Source organism: Erpetoichthys calabaricus, chromosome 5 (genome assembly GCF_900747795.2).
Source record: "Erpetoichthys calabaricus chromosome 5, fErpCal1.3, whole genome shotgun sequence".
In the NCBI taxonomy this organism is placed as follows: Eukaryota; Metazoa; Chordata; class Cladistia; order Polypteriformes; family Polypteridae; genus Erpetoichthys; species Erpetoichthys calabaricus.
In genome coordinates this window covers 232,922,496-232,937,546 of record NC_041398.2, presented here as the reverse complement: position 1 = coordinate 232,937,546, position 15,051 = coordinate 232,922,496, and the positions used below count along the sequence as shown (strand labels likewise).

General features: G+C 41.6%; 1 protein-coding gene across 1 annotated transcript in view; it reads right to left on the bottom strand.

The window, feature by feature from the left end:
• LOC114652313 (uncharacterized protein C4orf45) overlaps nt 1–12,355 on the bottom strand; it is a 40,174-nt gene extending 27,819 nt beyond the window's left edge. The window contains exon 1 of the mRNA XM_028802650.2: nt 12,178–12,355. Within this exon, the coding sequence (XP_028658483.1) occupies nt 12,178–12,262 (85 nt within the window). The 5' untranslated portion in view covers nt 12,263–12,355. The remainder of the gene's footprint in view (nt 1–12,177) is intronic.
• Between the last annotated feature and the right edge of the window lie 2,696 nt (nt 12,356–15,051).

The following is a 15,051-nucleotide window of genomic DNA, read 5'->3' as shown; positions in this document are numbered from 1 at the left end:
TAGCTTGAAGCAAGGTCCATATTAATGCAGTTTGCCTAAATGATGGTTCAGCTGGTAAAGATGTCATCACCAAGTTGCACTTGTTGTATTTTATTTTAATTTGGTGAATACTGTGTAATGCACCTGGGCTTGAAGTCTTGAAGTAATAGTGCAACTATCAGTAATAATACTATTATTTATTTTATTGTTATTATTTATTAGTTTAAATATTATGCAGTTTAATGATGATAAAGTTGTTTAAAAAGTCACTTTAACATGTCAGTGGACAGAGATTGTTAACATTAACAGAAAGTGTAGTTGGTTTACAAAAAATATTTACTATTTATTCCTTTTCTAAGACATATTCGGTGCAATACAATTTTTGACAAGCACTTCTGGATATTTTACTAAGTCTAAATGCCTCTTTGTATGGTTGAAAATATGTTGTCAAAATTATAGTTTGTTTTTGCAAAATTTGTTCAATAAAAAGGTTCTATATTTTGACTGCATCTGTCATGCAATGTGATACCGTCTCCATTAGTGCCACCCCCTTGAAAACTATCACTTTATGGGGCAATGCAAAACTGTATTAATACTTGTGTGCACATTAAAATGTTTTTTTTGTACAATGTACAATACTCTTGACAGTGGAATAGGTTATTCTTAGCCAGTAATTGCAGTGGAAAATGTGGTTAACATCCACTCATGCATGGGGAAAAAAATACCGTTGAATACCGTGAAACCGGGATAATTTAGAAAAATACCGTGATATAGAATTTTGGTCATACCGCCCACCCCTACTTCCTCCTGCCTGATTCCTGGGTCTTAAGGCTGAATTTTCTTCCACATTGCTTTTCCTGGTGCAGGTCACAGTAGCAGCAGGCCAAGCAGGTCATCTCAGAATTCCCTGTCTCCAGCTATAGACTGCAGTTCTTCCTGGGGAATTCCCAAATCAGGCAAGAGATTGTAATCCCTCCAGGGTGTCCTAGGTTTGTTACAGGGTCTCCACCCACTGGGATGTGCCCAGAGCAGCCCTAATGGAAACCACCTGGGAGCCATCCTTGTATGACATGCCCAAACCACCTCTGCTGACTCATCTTGAAGAGCAGCGACTGTACTCTTGAGGCTCTCCCAAATCGTTGAGCTTTTTGTCCTATCATGGAGGGTTAGCCTATCCAGACTGTGAAAAGAAACCTCATTTCTGCAGCTCGTATTGCAATCTCATTCTTTCAATCATTATCCGCAACTCATGACCCTTAGTGAGAACAGGGATGTAGATTGACCAATAAACTAAGAGCTGTGTCTTTACACTGAACTCCTGCTTCACTCCCACTGACCAATACAGTGCCCACAGAAAAACTGCCACTTCTCCAATATGCTTGTCAATTTCATGTCCCCTTTCTCCATTACTCATTAATAAGATCCTGAGATATCTCAACTACTCCACTAAAGCCAGTTATCCCCCTGTCACCTGGAGAGAGCAATCCACACTTGGTGGTGCTGATCCTCATCCCAGCCACTTCACAGTCGGCAACGAATCACTCAAATGCATGCCAAAGGTCAGAGTCAGGTGAGGGAAAGAGGACAACATCATCTGCATAAAGCTACAGTGCTACCCCTAGGCTCCCTAACTTGAGACTGTCACATCTTTGGCTGTATCTTGATATCATGTCCATGAAAACCACAAAAAAAGTGGTGACAAGACATGGCTTTGATGGAGCCCAACATCCACAGTGAGCAGATTCGATTTAACAGCAAATGTTCAGACACAGCTCTCACTGCCCTCATATAGGGAATGAATGGCACACAAGAGCGCCCTGTTATCCATATGGTCAGATGCTTTTCACATATCTACAAAACACATGTATTTGCATGGGTATAGAGAGTTGCATGTAAAAGTAAAATAGTTATTAATATGATTACTTTAAGGGCGGCACGGTGGTGCAGTGGGTAGCACTGCTGCCTCACAGGAGACCTGGGTTCACTTCCCGGGTCCTCTCTGCGTGGAGTTTGCATGTTCTCCCAGTGTCTGCGTGGGTTTCCTTCCACAGTCTAAAGACATGCAGGTTAGGTGCATTGGTGATTCTAAATTGACCCTAGCATGTGCTTGGGGTGTGTGTATGTTTGTTTGTGTGTGTGTGTGCCCTGCCCGGGGTTTGTTTCCTGCCTTGCGCCCTGTGTTGACTGGGATTGGTTCCAGCAGACCCCCGTGACCCTGTAGTTAGGATATAGCGGGTTAGATAATGGATTGATGATTACTTTATCCGGAAAGTAATGAGTAATGTAGGCCCATTACAATCTGAGCAAAGAAATACAAGATTTGTAACGGATTACTTTCTTGGAGCAACTACCACAATTCTGCTCATTTCTCCTGCTGCTTAAAGTTGTATCAGATCAGTTAAATGATCTTAGGAACCATAAAACTAACTGAAATTGTGCCTCTCCATTAATCCATCCATCCATCATCCAACCCTAACTACAGGGTCACGGGGGTCTGCTGGAGCCAATCCCAGCCAACACAGGGCACAAGGCAGAAAACAAACCCTGGGCAGGGTGCCAGCCCACCACAGGGCGCACACACACACCAAGCACACACTAGGGACAATTTAGGATCGCCAATGCACCTAACTTGCATGTCTTTGAACTGTGGGAGGAAACCGGAGCACCCGGAGGAAACCAACGCAGATACGGGGAGAACATGCAAACTAAACGCAGGGAGGACCCGGGAAGCGAACCCATGTCTCCTAAATGTGAGGCAGCAGCGCTACCACTGTGCCACCGTGCTGCCCCTCTCCATTAATATCCATCCATCCATCCATCCATTTTCCAACCCGCTGAATCCGAACACAGGGTCACGGTCTGCTGGAGCCAATCCCAGCCAACACAAGGCACAAGGCAGGAAATAATCCTGGGCAGGGTGGCAACCCACCGCAGGACACACACAAACACACCCACACACCAAGCACACAGTAGGGCCAATTTAGAATCGCCAATCCACCTAACCTGCATGTCTTTGGACTGTGGGAGGAAACCGGAGCACCCGGAGGAAACCCACGCAGACACGGGGAGAACATGCAAACTCCACGCAGGGAGGACCCTCTCCATTAATACATTCTTATTATTTCTGTTATGTTTTGAATACCTCTCTTTGTAAAAGGAATATTTATTAAACAAAATGGTGAAATCTTTCTCTTTAATAAAGTGAAATTTTAAATGCTCGATCTTTCAGAACAGTTGACTAAGTTCCAGAATGTAACAACACTATGCTTAAGTACATTTTCCAGCTTGTTACTCGGATACTAGATTATATTTGAATAGACAAACTACAATCATTAACCCCACTCTCATGCTGAACTTACAAAGCATGACTCTTGTTTCACAGGTTCAGCACGGTCATTTGGACAGAGGTGAGTGAAATTATTACTTGAATGTTAATCGACATGCAACATGTCACCCGTCTCCAGCACGATGAGTAGTAAAGTGGAACAAAGTTACCTCAAGATGTCTGGCTTCCTTACCTCAAACATGCAGTAGATTCGTGAAGTATTCAACACCTTCACATCTCTCTATTATATAAAACAATCCTGCGACGAGACGTTTTGGAAGATTTTTTCAAGTCCTGTGAGATGAGACTTTGGCCATGAGATTTTTACAAGTCATGCCCTCCTCTCAACCATTTTCAACCACGTGCACGGTACTCTCACCTCTCATTCGTGTGAATGTTTTTGACAGACACAGTTCCTCTTAGAAATTTTTACCTTTTACTCACTTTAAGCTCACGATCAAAGAAGACGTATTATGTCCAAATCTTATTGAAGAGTTTCATCACAAAGTGTTATCAACAGGAAAAAATGAGTACACGGGCAACCCTAACACTGAGAAATGATGGTCGTCTTTCTCTGAGTTGTGGCCACTTGCACGGTGCACTTGTCAGTGTCGCCAATGATGCAGACAGCTTCAGCAATGGACTTATCTAATGCTGGGCACTGAAACAAACAGCTGACAGGAAATGTTGCACAACATCTTTCATATGTACCAAATGAGGAAATTTCGAAAAGTATACCTTTCTATCTACACCTTTATTTTTTATATAACAACTTTGTAATAGTGAAGGCCACCCTCAGGGTGCTTTGCAAGCGCACATCTCTCTATTATATAAAAAAAATCCTGGGATGAGACGAGACTTTGACCATGAGATTTTTTTCATGTCACGCCCTCCTCTCAACCATTTTCAACTAAGCACATGGTACTCTCACCTCTCATTCGTGTGAATGCTTTTGATAGACACAGTTCCTCTTTTAAATTTTTACGTTTTCTTCACTTTAAGCTCACGATCAAAGAAGACGTATTATGTCCAAATCTTATTGATGAATTTCATCACGAAGTGTTATCAACAGAAAAAATAAGTACACGGGCAATCCTAGCACCGAGAAATGATGAAGTCAAACACATTAACGCCAAAAATGACGATCGGTTACACGGCAAATTGGTTAAATATGTATCGATAGACTATGCTGGAACAGTTGGTGGTGCAGAAGACGAAAACATCAACTTACAATATCACAAAGAATGTCTTCCACCACACAAATCCATATTACTAACCGAGAATGGTAAACCGGATATGGACGCAGGGACCTGCCCGTGGACGCAGGAGACATAGTGCGCAGGCGCCACACAAAGCCCCCCCCCCCACCCCAGAGCGAAACGGGAGAGACTACGAACCGTCTGACATGCAGCAAACAGAATAAAGCGAGGACAGAAATAAAAGACAGAGTAGGAAACAAAGTAAAACGTCATAAAGAGGTTAAAGAACGGGGCCAAACACATGGAGAGCAGGTTACAGATGATGAAAACTGGAATGCAACAGCTTCAAAAAAACCTAGGCACGAAACACATGCACAGCGAGATACAGAATGTAAAAGCAGAAAAAACGACAGTTAAACGTCCACACCACACAGCGGAGGCAGACCCGGAAGGTGCAGGCGCCTACATCGTGCGTCAGAAGGCGCCTACACAGCATGGTAAAACCCGACATAATGCGGAAGGCGCAGGCGTCACCGCCATATTGTGCGTGGCACTACTGCGGAGTGAAGTTAGGAATAATGTGCTGCTTGGGATCGTACCAAACGGCGAACGCGACCCACCGTCTGAAACTGCGGAGGCAAAGCAGGCACGGGTTCAAACCGAACGAGCTCGACTGACGGATATACGCGTACAACGCGCATCTCAAACCGCAGAAGCGGGGCAAGCACGGGTTCAAAACAACGCAAGCTCCTACAACGCGCGTATGAAACTACAGCTGCCCAGCGGGCACGGGTTCAAAACGCCGGGGGTAGGCGAGCGAAGCGAGCAGGGGGTGAAGCCCCCTTGTTACTGCAGAAAGAAGGATATAACCAAGAAAGGTAATGTAGTACATCTTCCACGGATAACATTACACAACAAAGGAGATCTTGATATGCCATTCATATTAAAACGTTAACAGTTTCCCGTTAGAATAGCTTTTTCAAAGACAATTAACAAATCTCAGAGCCAAACATTCGAAAAAGTCATTTTATTTAATAGAAGGAAAGAAATGATATTCCCTCACGGGCAGTTATACGTTGCATTGTCACAATGAAAGTCCAAACACAGAATAAAAATTCAATGCGATATTGACAAAAATTTAATTCAAAAAATAGTTTTTACTGAAGTTTTAGTTTAAAAAGTATTTGCGTGTTAATTTCAAAGCCAAACAGAATGAAATTGTATTACGCAACAGATAACTCTAACGCAACATGAAACATAATTTACTTTCAAATTATTACGTTTTACTCTTTTTTTAATGTGGTTAATTACTTGCTGTAATGTAAAATAGTTCTATTATGCATATGTAACAATTCCCATGAGTAAATAATTCCCATAAATAAAAATCTGTTTAAATTGTACAACCGCATCCCCATACGCGAGCGACAGAACTGCAAAGAGGCTAGTGCGTAGCAAAGCCCCCTATCCATTCATCTATTTTCCAACCCGCTATATCCTAACTACAGGGTCACGGGGGTCTGCTAGAGCCAATCCCAGCCAACACAGGGTGCAAGGCAGGAAACAAACCCCGGGCAGGGCGCGCACACACACACCAAACACACACTAGGGACAATTTAGAATCGCCACCTAACCTGCATGTCTTTGGACTGTGGGAGGAAACCCACGCAGACACGGGGAGAACATGCAAACTCCACACAGGGAGGACCCGGGAAGTAAACCCAGGTCTCCTAACTGCCAGGCAGCAGCGCTACCCACTGCACCACCGTGCCACCCCAAAGCCCCCTAGTTTTTTCATATTTTTTTTGGGTTGCAACCTTATGGTAAAATAAATAAAATTATTTTTCTCTCAACATGTAACACTCAATAACCCTGATTGACAAAGAAAAAAATATATTAAAAAAATTAGCAAATTTATTAAAAAATAAACTGAAATATCACTTTGAAGCAAGTATTCAGACCCTCTACTCAGTACTTCATTGAATCCCCTTTGGCAGCAATTACAGCCCGAGGTCGTCTTGAGTTTGACTTGACAGGCCTCGCACATCTGGGATTTGGGGATTTTCCATCATTCTTCCCTGCAGATCCTCTCAGACTCTGTCAGGTTGATGGAGACCGTCGGTGGACAGCTAATTTCAGGTCTCTCCAGAGACTGAGTTCAAGTCTCAGCTCTGACTGGGCAACCCAAAGACATTTCCAGGGTTGTCTCTAAACCACTCCTGTGTTGTCTTTGCTTTGTGCTTAGGGTCGTTGTCCTGTGGGAAAGTGAACCTTTGGCCCATTCTGAGGTCCAGAGCACTGTGGAGCAGGTTTTCGTTAAGGATGTCTGTATATGTTACTCTGTTCACCTTTCTTTCAGCATGGACTAGTTTCCCAGACCCTGCCACTGAAATATAACTCCAGAGGGTGATGCTGCCACCTCAATGCTTCACCGCTGGAAAGCACAGGTGATGAGCAATGTCTGGTTTCATCACATCACTGTTTCTTTCAGTATGAGAGTACTTTAGGTGCATCTTTGATCCTGTCAACCTGGCTTTCGTGTGTCTTTTATTGAAGAAAAGCTTCATTCTGGCCACCCTGTCACAAAGCCCAGATCAGTAGAGTGTTTTATGGGTGATTATCATTTTGAAAGTTTTTCCCATTTCCACACAGGTTCTCTGGAGCTCAAACAGACTGATCATTGGGTACTTGGTCACCTCTCTTACAATGACCTTTCTTCAATGATTGCTCAGTTTGACTGAGTCATGGTTGTTCTAAACATTTTCCATTTAAGAATTATGGAGGCCACTGAGCTCTTGGGACCCTTCAAAGGTACAGAAGTTTGTTTTTAGCAGCCTTCCCCAAACCTCTGCCTTGTCCTAATCCTGTCTCTAAGCTCAGCAGGTAATTCTTTTGACCTCATGGCTGGTGTTTTTTATCTTTGAGACACACTGTCAGCTATGGGGGCCTTCTATAGACAGATGTGTCCTTTTCCTAATCAGGTCCAACCACCTGAACTAACCACAAGTGGTCTCCAAACAAAGTGTAGAGACACCTCAACGATGATCAACAGAATGGCATGAACCAGGGGAAAATTTCAAATAGATAGGGCGGCACGGTGGCGCAGTGGTAGCGCTGCTGCCTCGCATTTAGGAGACCTGGGTTCGCTTCCTGGGTTCTCCCTGCGTGGAGTTTGCATGTTCTCCCCGTGTCTGCGTGGGTTTCCTCCGGGCGCTTCGGTTTCCTCCCACGGTCCAAAGACATGCAGGTTAGGTGGATTGGCGATTCTAAATTGGCCCTAGTGTGTGCTTGGTGTGTGGGTGTGTTTGTGTGTGTCCTGCGGTGGGTTGGCACCCTGCCCAGGATTGGTTCCTGCCTTGTGCCCTGTGTTGGCTGGGATTGGCTCCAGCAGACCCCCGTGACCCTGTGTTCGGATTCAGCGGGTTGGAAAATGGATAGATAGATACTTTATTAATCCCAAGGGGAAATTCACATACTCCAGTAGATGTCATAGCAAAAGGTCTGAATAACTTGTGCCAATGTGATGTTTCAGTTTTTTACTTTTAATACGTTTGCAAAAATTTCTAAAATCCTATTTTCATTTTGTCATTCTGTCATTCTGGGGTATTGAGTGGGAAAAAATGAATTTAAATGATTTTACCACAAGGCTGCAACACAGCAAACTGTAAAAAATGAAGAGGTCCGGTTACTTCTTGAACCCACTGTATGCAACGTTCCCTCTAAGGACTTGGGTGTTGTGAGCCAAATTTTTTTTTTGTGAGCCAAAATTTTATCAATTTCAAAACTTGTGAGCCACTTTCTCCTTACCGGCTTCGATTTGTTATTTTACCAACATCGGTTGATTGCGCTTTTTATCAACGCTTCTGTAGGCCTTCGTTTTAGTGGCGATGAAGTATGTCATTTACAAAGTATGTTATTTAGAATTACAAAGTAAAATTACTTGAAAATTCAAAAGTTAAGCATTATAAATATTAATACCAATTTATTAAATTACCAATAGATAGTCATAATCCCAAATCAGTAAGTTTCAAGTGAAACAGTGTGGTAACTTAAAATCAAACTTGAAGTCTTGTACATGTATCATGAATGTCTATTTCTGTACATGTCTTACAGTCTTTCTCTTCTTCCCTTTTCTTTTTTCCAAAACTTATAAACACTGTTGATATTTACATCATATCCAGCTGCTGTGTACAGTTTAATTCGCATAAGATTTTCCAGGTGATCACTGTCCAAGCGATTCCTGGTCTTAACTTTAATGGCGTTCATCAAGCTGAACCCCCTTTCACAATCAGCACTGGAAGCTTGAAAAGTTCCACAAACATCAAGCAAAAGATTTAGTCCTTTGAATTGCTCCTGCTCCTGCTGGGTGAATGCTAGTATGTCCTGAAATGTATTCATTAATCCAGCTTTCATTTTCTCTGAAACGATGCATTTGAAATCCGAAAATTCTTTACAAACATCCTTGGCAAAAATCTTCTCATCTTTCTTGAACAAGACAGAGTAACGCTTAGCCAGCTGTGCAAGATTTTCATGACCAAAAGCAAAATCATCCAGATTTCTTTGATTACAGAAATGGTCTTTATCAAATATGCACCAGTCTTTTAATTCATCAGCAGGAAATCTTCTGTCCAAATGATCACAAATTTGCTTAATAAATTTAAGAATGTTATCTGTTTTTACTGGAGATGGGGAAGAAGCAACTAAATCTTTTACAGTGTCACTGAAATGCACGTGTTCCCCCAGATACTGAGACCTCAGTTTCCTGATTTTAGCTTTGGCAAATTGATATGCCTCTACAGTGGTTAAAGCACTTCTCTGGAAAATTTTGCACAGTTCTGCCAGTTCACCAAGTACATCACATAGGATATGTAATGCCACACGATATTCAGGTTTGCTTAATTTATCAATACAATATTTGTGAACTGGATCATTGTCCTCTTCTACTTGTTCTTTGCAATATTCTAACAAAATGTCATAACTCCTATTCAAGGCAAGTACAGCAAAGTGTCTTGAGAGCCATCTAACTTCATTTATAGGTCTAAATGAAACAGCATCACAGTCTGCAGCACTGGCCATTTCCTGAAATTTATTTTTTTTTACACTTGATCTACTGAACAGTGTATATACTGTTCTTATGAGAGTTTCAATTTCCCTCATTAATGGTAACTGTTTCCAAGCATCATCAATTCCTAGGTCTTCTCGGTGAGCTACACAGTGCTGCTCTAGCAAGTGAGGAATTGATTGTCTTAATATAGCAGCAACACCATTATGCTTTCCAAGCATCACAGATGCACCATCAGATGTAAACATGACCATGCGATTTATGTCCAAGTTATTCTCATTATAAAATCTCCTTATTGCCTCAACTATTACACCAGCCAAGGCCCAACTTCGCCCAAGGCCAAAGTTTACTTCGTTATTATGCCGATTGAATCATGTAGCCCGAGACTCCCGAGTCACGCAGGCAACAGGATTCCCGCCAGGCCGCAGTCCGCCGGCACGTGATTTTACGAAAATTAACAAATCGGCCACCACGTGCGCTAGGATTAAAAGTTGTGCGCCAAGGTTAAACAGTTGGTGCGCCAGCGCACGCTAGCGCAGCTTAGAGGGAACGTTGAGTATGTATTCATTCCAACCATTTAGACTTAAATGATCCACTCAACACAGCAATGGTAATCAATGATATTCATCTAAACAGATGAGCGTTTCTAAATCTGACTATAAAATCTTAACATTTATATTTAAATTGGACAGCAGGCTCGTCATTAGTTTTAACAGATATCAAGGGCTTTGCCCCCCTCTGATTATCGCACGAGTTGCACTTCACATCGAATTGTGGTGGGCCCACAAGTGGTGCATGAAAGTAAATTTGAAGATTATTGGGGTTTTAAGCCCTTGAGGTCCCACCCTAATAATGCCACAGTTATAAAAGCACCATTCCCTATAACAATAATAATAATGCATTTTCTTTATATAGCGCCTTTTCTATATAGGTGCTTACATTCAAAGGTGGCATCTGTCTGACACTCTAGGGCTCACATTTTTATACACGATGCAGCATCTCATTTTTCTGGCAATGAAAATATAATTTAAAAATGTTAGAAATCTCCAGCAGCTTGTTCTGTCTCTTTTATTAGTATTACAGTAATAATCATGAAGCAGAACTGGGTATTTAAGGAAAAAATAAGTTGATGTTTTTAATTTGAACAACTTCTGTATGTATGTATTTAGCAGATGTATTTATTTCCCCTTTAAGTGCAAGATGATACATAGCAAGGTTGATACTGATATGATATGAAATACATTATAAGTATATGAGAAGCGGTGTTGACTGCGTCCTTGATTAGTCTGCGTTTCCCCTCAGTTTAATGAGATTTTAAAAAATCAATATTACAAAAAAAAAAAAGACCAGAAGGTAACCATGCAAATACAAACCACTTAATTATTTATACGTGTAGGTCATTTAGATACTAGCAGGAAAATAACACAGAGGGCACAAAATGACATTAGTGATGCATTGGCGATGCTGTTCAGTACTTCAGCCTCATTGCTCACTGCCCTCTTAAAAATAAAGGGGTTGTAAAACCCAAATCCTTTTTTGAAGTTCATGTTAATGGTACATTTACATTAGTTTGCATAGATTTGAACTTGCTTGATATAAATAATGGTAGATTCAGTTCAACCACCCTATACATTAAAAAAACTGGAATGTTTGTAATGTTAGCTCTGTGTGACAGCACTAGAAAGAAACTTAATCTGTTTGAAAGATAAGCATTAAGGGTACGTTATGTATGTCTGTACTGGTAGGTTATGTACATTTGTACATGTGCTGATAGATACTTAGTACTATACGTTACCCTTTTTTGCATGTATTAACTTTTTTCTTTATTTTTTGTGTTAACTGTTTGATTTAAATTTGACTAAAATCTTTTTTTTAACGCACTGAGAGTCATACTACGTAGTGCTGGAATGCTTGTCTGGTAGCTGCATTTGAATTATTTGGAAACCCGCAACAAACGGCTGTTCTTCAGAGCGGTATCATTTTTAGTTCCCATAAGAACCTTTTATTTATGTCCCTACCATTTTCCATTAATAATCAATGTGTTTGTGATGTCGAAACGACTTTTGCTGCGTATTTCTTGACCTTAGTTATCCTGCTAGGCAGCCTACCGTACATTAAATATTTCTGTTTTGTCCTCCTATTAGGAACCTTTCCATGAAGAACAATTCCCAGAATGTGATGTTTCTTTGTCAATCAATGTCTCCTCAAGGAACGACACAACCCAGTAAAATGCCATTAATGTTTTCTGTTTTTAAGAGTGTGCGCTGACCTTTGCTCTCTATGTTTGGCATTGCACGCCCTTCTCCTTCTGCGTGTTGCTTTTCTCTGAGCTTAGCAGACACCTTTCGCGTCCATTTCAAATGACTTTTAGCCCGTCCGGTGTTGGGTCCTGTCTTAAACGCAACGCTGCCTCACCGAAAGTGGATACGCGAATTAGAATATTGTTGGATAGAAAGATCAGACCCGCCAGAGTCCCCGTCATTTTTTTTTACCAATATCAGTTCAAACACACGACCGTCCATTAATAGCATAGGGCAGGGTCACACCTGGCGGCTGTTTCTTGGAATCCAAAGTTTTAAAAGTAACGCACTCCTGTTGTGTGCCTGCGAGCCTACCTGTAAACAGGATCCGCTGTCCCGTTGCGATCGGTCGCCTTCTGTGAGGGCTGACATGACGACCGTAGGGTTGTCGGACATACATCGTGTCAGTCCTCTCCCTGTAAGCGCCTGGTCATCCACGCGCATTCTCACTTGCGGGCGCGAAGCTGCCGAGAGGGAGAGTGGCAGGAGTGACGTCACGCGCGGTTGCCATGGACGCCGTTGCCATTTGGGAACTACGTGCCGACCTCGCTCAGTTTAATTCAGTCAGCTCTTAGCTGGGGAAATCTTGAAAATACTCGCAAACTGTGGCTACTTGAACACTACAATATCTGTTTATTGATGAGTGCCCTTTTCTTGATTGGAAATGTCATCATATTTTTATGAGAGCGTACCGTATTCTAAAAAAAAGATCCTAGTTTATTAAACAGAATATTTATCCTCAATGATTATTCTACACTTAAGCTGGTAAGTATTAAAACAATGTATCTTTCTTTTCTCATATATCCTAAAGCTAAGAAAATACACTTTAAGTTTATTATGACATACTCCACTGGAAAGAATTTCTAAGATTTTAAATTTGGGATTGATGATAATATTTGTACATTTTGTCTAACGGGGATTGAAACTGCAGATCAAGTTTGTATTTTAGTTTTATATGATTATTTATATTAGTCAGTCAGTCATTCTCCAACCCGCTATATCCTAACTACAGGGTCACGGGGGTCTACTGGAGCCAATCCCAGTCAACACAGGGCACAAGGCAGGAAACAAACCCCGGGCAGGGCACACACACACACACCAAGCACACACCAGGGACAATTCAGGATCATCAATGTACCTAAACCTGCATGTCCTTGGACTGTGGGAGGAAACCCATGCAGACACGGGGAGAACATGCAAACTCCACGCAGGGAGGACCCGGGAAGCGAACCCAGGTCTCCAAACTGGAAGGCAGCAGTGCTACCACTAGTAAAAATAATAATAATAATTCTTTGCGTTTATATAGAGCTTTTCTCACTACTCAAAGCACTCAGCAATTGCAGGTTAAGGGCCATGCTCAATAAAGAAATGATTATAATTATTTGTAATAATAAAGAAATAATTATTTGTATTAGTTTTTATTTTATTCTGCACTTTGAGTCAATATATACAATTTGAGGTGCACTGTGGGAATCAGTGGCGGCGCAGCAACCCGCAAGGGCTGCCACCCAGTGATCTGGAGGAGATAATGCCCTGTGCATTATCTCCTCCAGAGCGCTTGATTACTTGCAACACCAAATTGGTGGGATGAGCTCGTTAAGCCTTGAACTTCATAGACAGGTGTGTCCAATCATGAGATATAAAGGTATTTAAGGTGGTCAATTGCAAGTTGTGCTTCCCTTTGACTCTCCTCTGAAGAGTGACAACATGGGATCCTCAAAGCAACTCTCAAAAGATCTGAAAACAAAGATTGTTGAGTCTCCTGGTTTAGGGGAAGGCTACAAAAAGCTATCTCAGAGGTTTAAACTGTCAGTTTCAACTGTAAGGAATGGAATCAGGAAATGGAAGGCCACAGGCACAGTTGCTGTTAAACCCAGCAGGTCTGGCAGGCCAAGAAAAATACAGCAGCGGCATATGAGCAGGATTGTGAGAATGGTTACAGACAACCCACAGATCACCTCCAAAGACCTGCAAGAACATCTTGCTGCAGATGGTGTATCTGTACATCGTTCTACAATTCAGCACAATTTGCACAAAGAACATCTGTATGGCAGGGTGATGAGAAAGAAGCCCTTTCTGCACTCATGCCACAAACAGTCGCTTGTTGCATGCAAATGCTCATTTAGACAAGCCAGATTCATTTTGGAACAAAGTGCTTTGGACTGATGAGACACAAATTGAGTTATTTGGTCAGAACAAAAAGCGCTTTCCATGGCGGAAGAAGAACACCACATTCCAAGAAAAAACCTGCTACCTACTGTCAAATTTGGTGGAGGTTCCATCATGCTGTGGGGCTGTGTGGCTATTTCAGGGACTGGGGCCCTTGTTAAAGTCGAGTGTCGGATGAATTCAACTCAATATCAACAAGTTCTTCAGGATAATGTTCAAGCATCAGTCACAAAGTTGAAGTTATGCAGGAGTTGGATATTCCAACAAGACAATGACCCAAAACACAGTTTGAAATCTACAAAGGCATTCATGCAGAGGGAGAAGTACAATGTTCTGGAATGGCCGTCACAGTCCCCTGACTTGAATATCATCGAAAATCTATGGGATGATTTGAAGCAGGCTGTCCATGTTCGGCAGCCATCAAATTGAACTGAACTGGAGAGATTTTGTATGAAGAATGGTCAAAAATACCTCCATCCAGAATCCAGACACTCATCAAAGGCTATAGGAGGACAGAAGTAGATTTATAATCTTAGAGAAATAGCAGCGCCTCTCAAGACGGACTGTGTTATTGTATTCTGTTATTTTAACTTTTAATATTTCATAGTGGATAGTTAGTTTACTTTTCCTCCATTTACGCTCAGCTCTACGGCATGTTCTCTTTAAATCAGACACTCTTTGGGTCTTCCATGGTATAACAATGCTAGAAGATTTTTTAACTGTCTTTTCAGGTGCAACTATGTCAACAGCAGCTCTCTTAGTATTAAATCTTTCCACCTTACTATTTACATTATCCTCGCTATTATACTTGGCACTATAAACGGACTGGTTGCTTAGAATATTTGAAAGTTTTAAAGCTGCTGATGAGTCAAAGAAGCGTTTTTTAACAATATGCTTCTCATGAGCGTTTTCTATCATTATTTCTATATTAAAGAGTAGAAGAAAATGGTCTGAAAGACCCGTATCAATGACCTGCTTTATATCAACTTTTAGACCTTTAGTAATGTGAATTTCCCATTG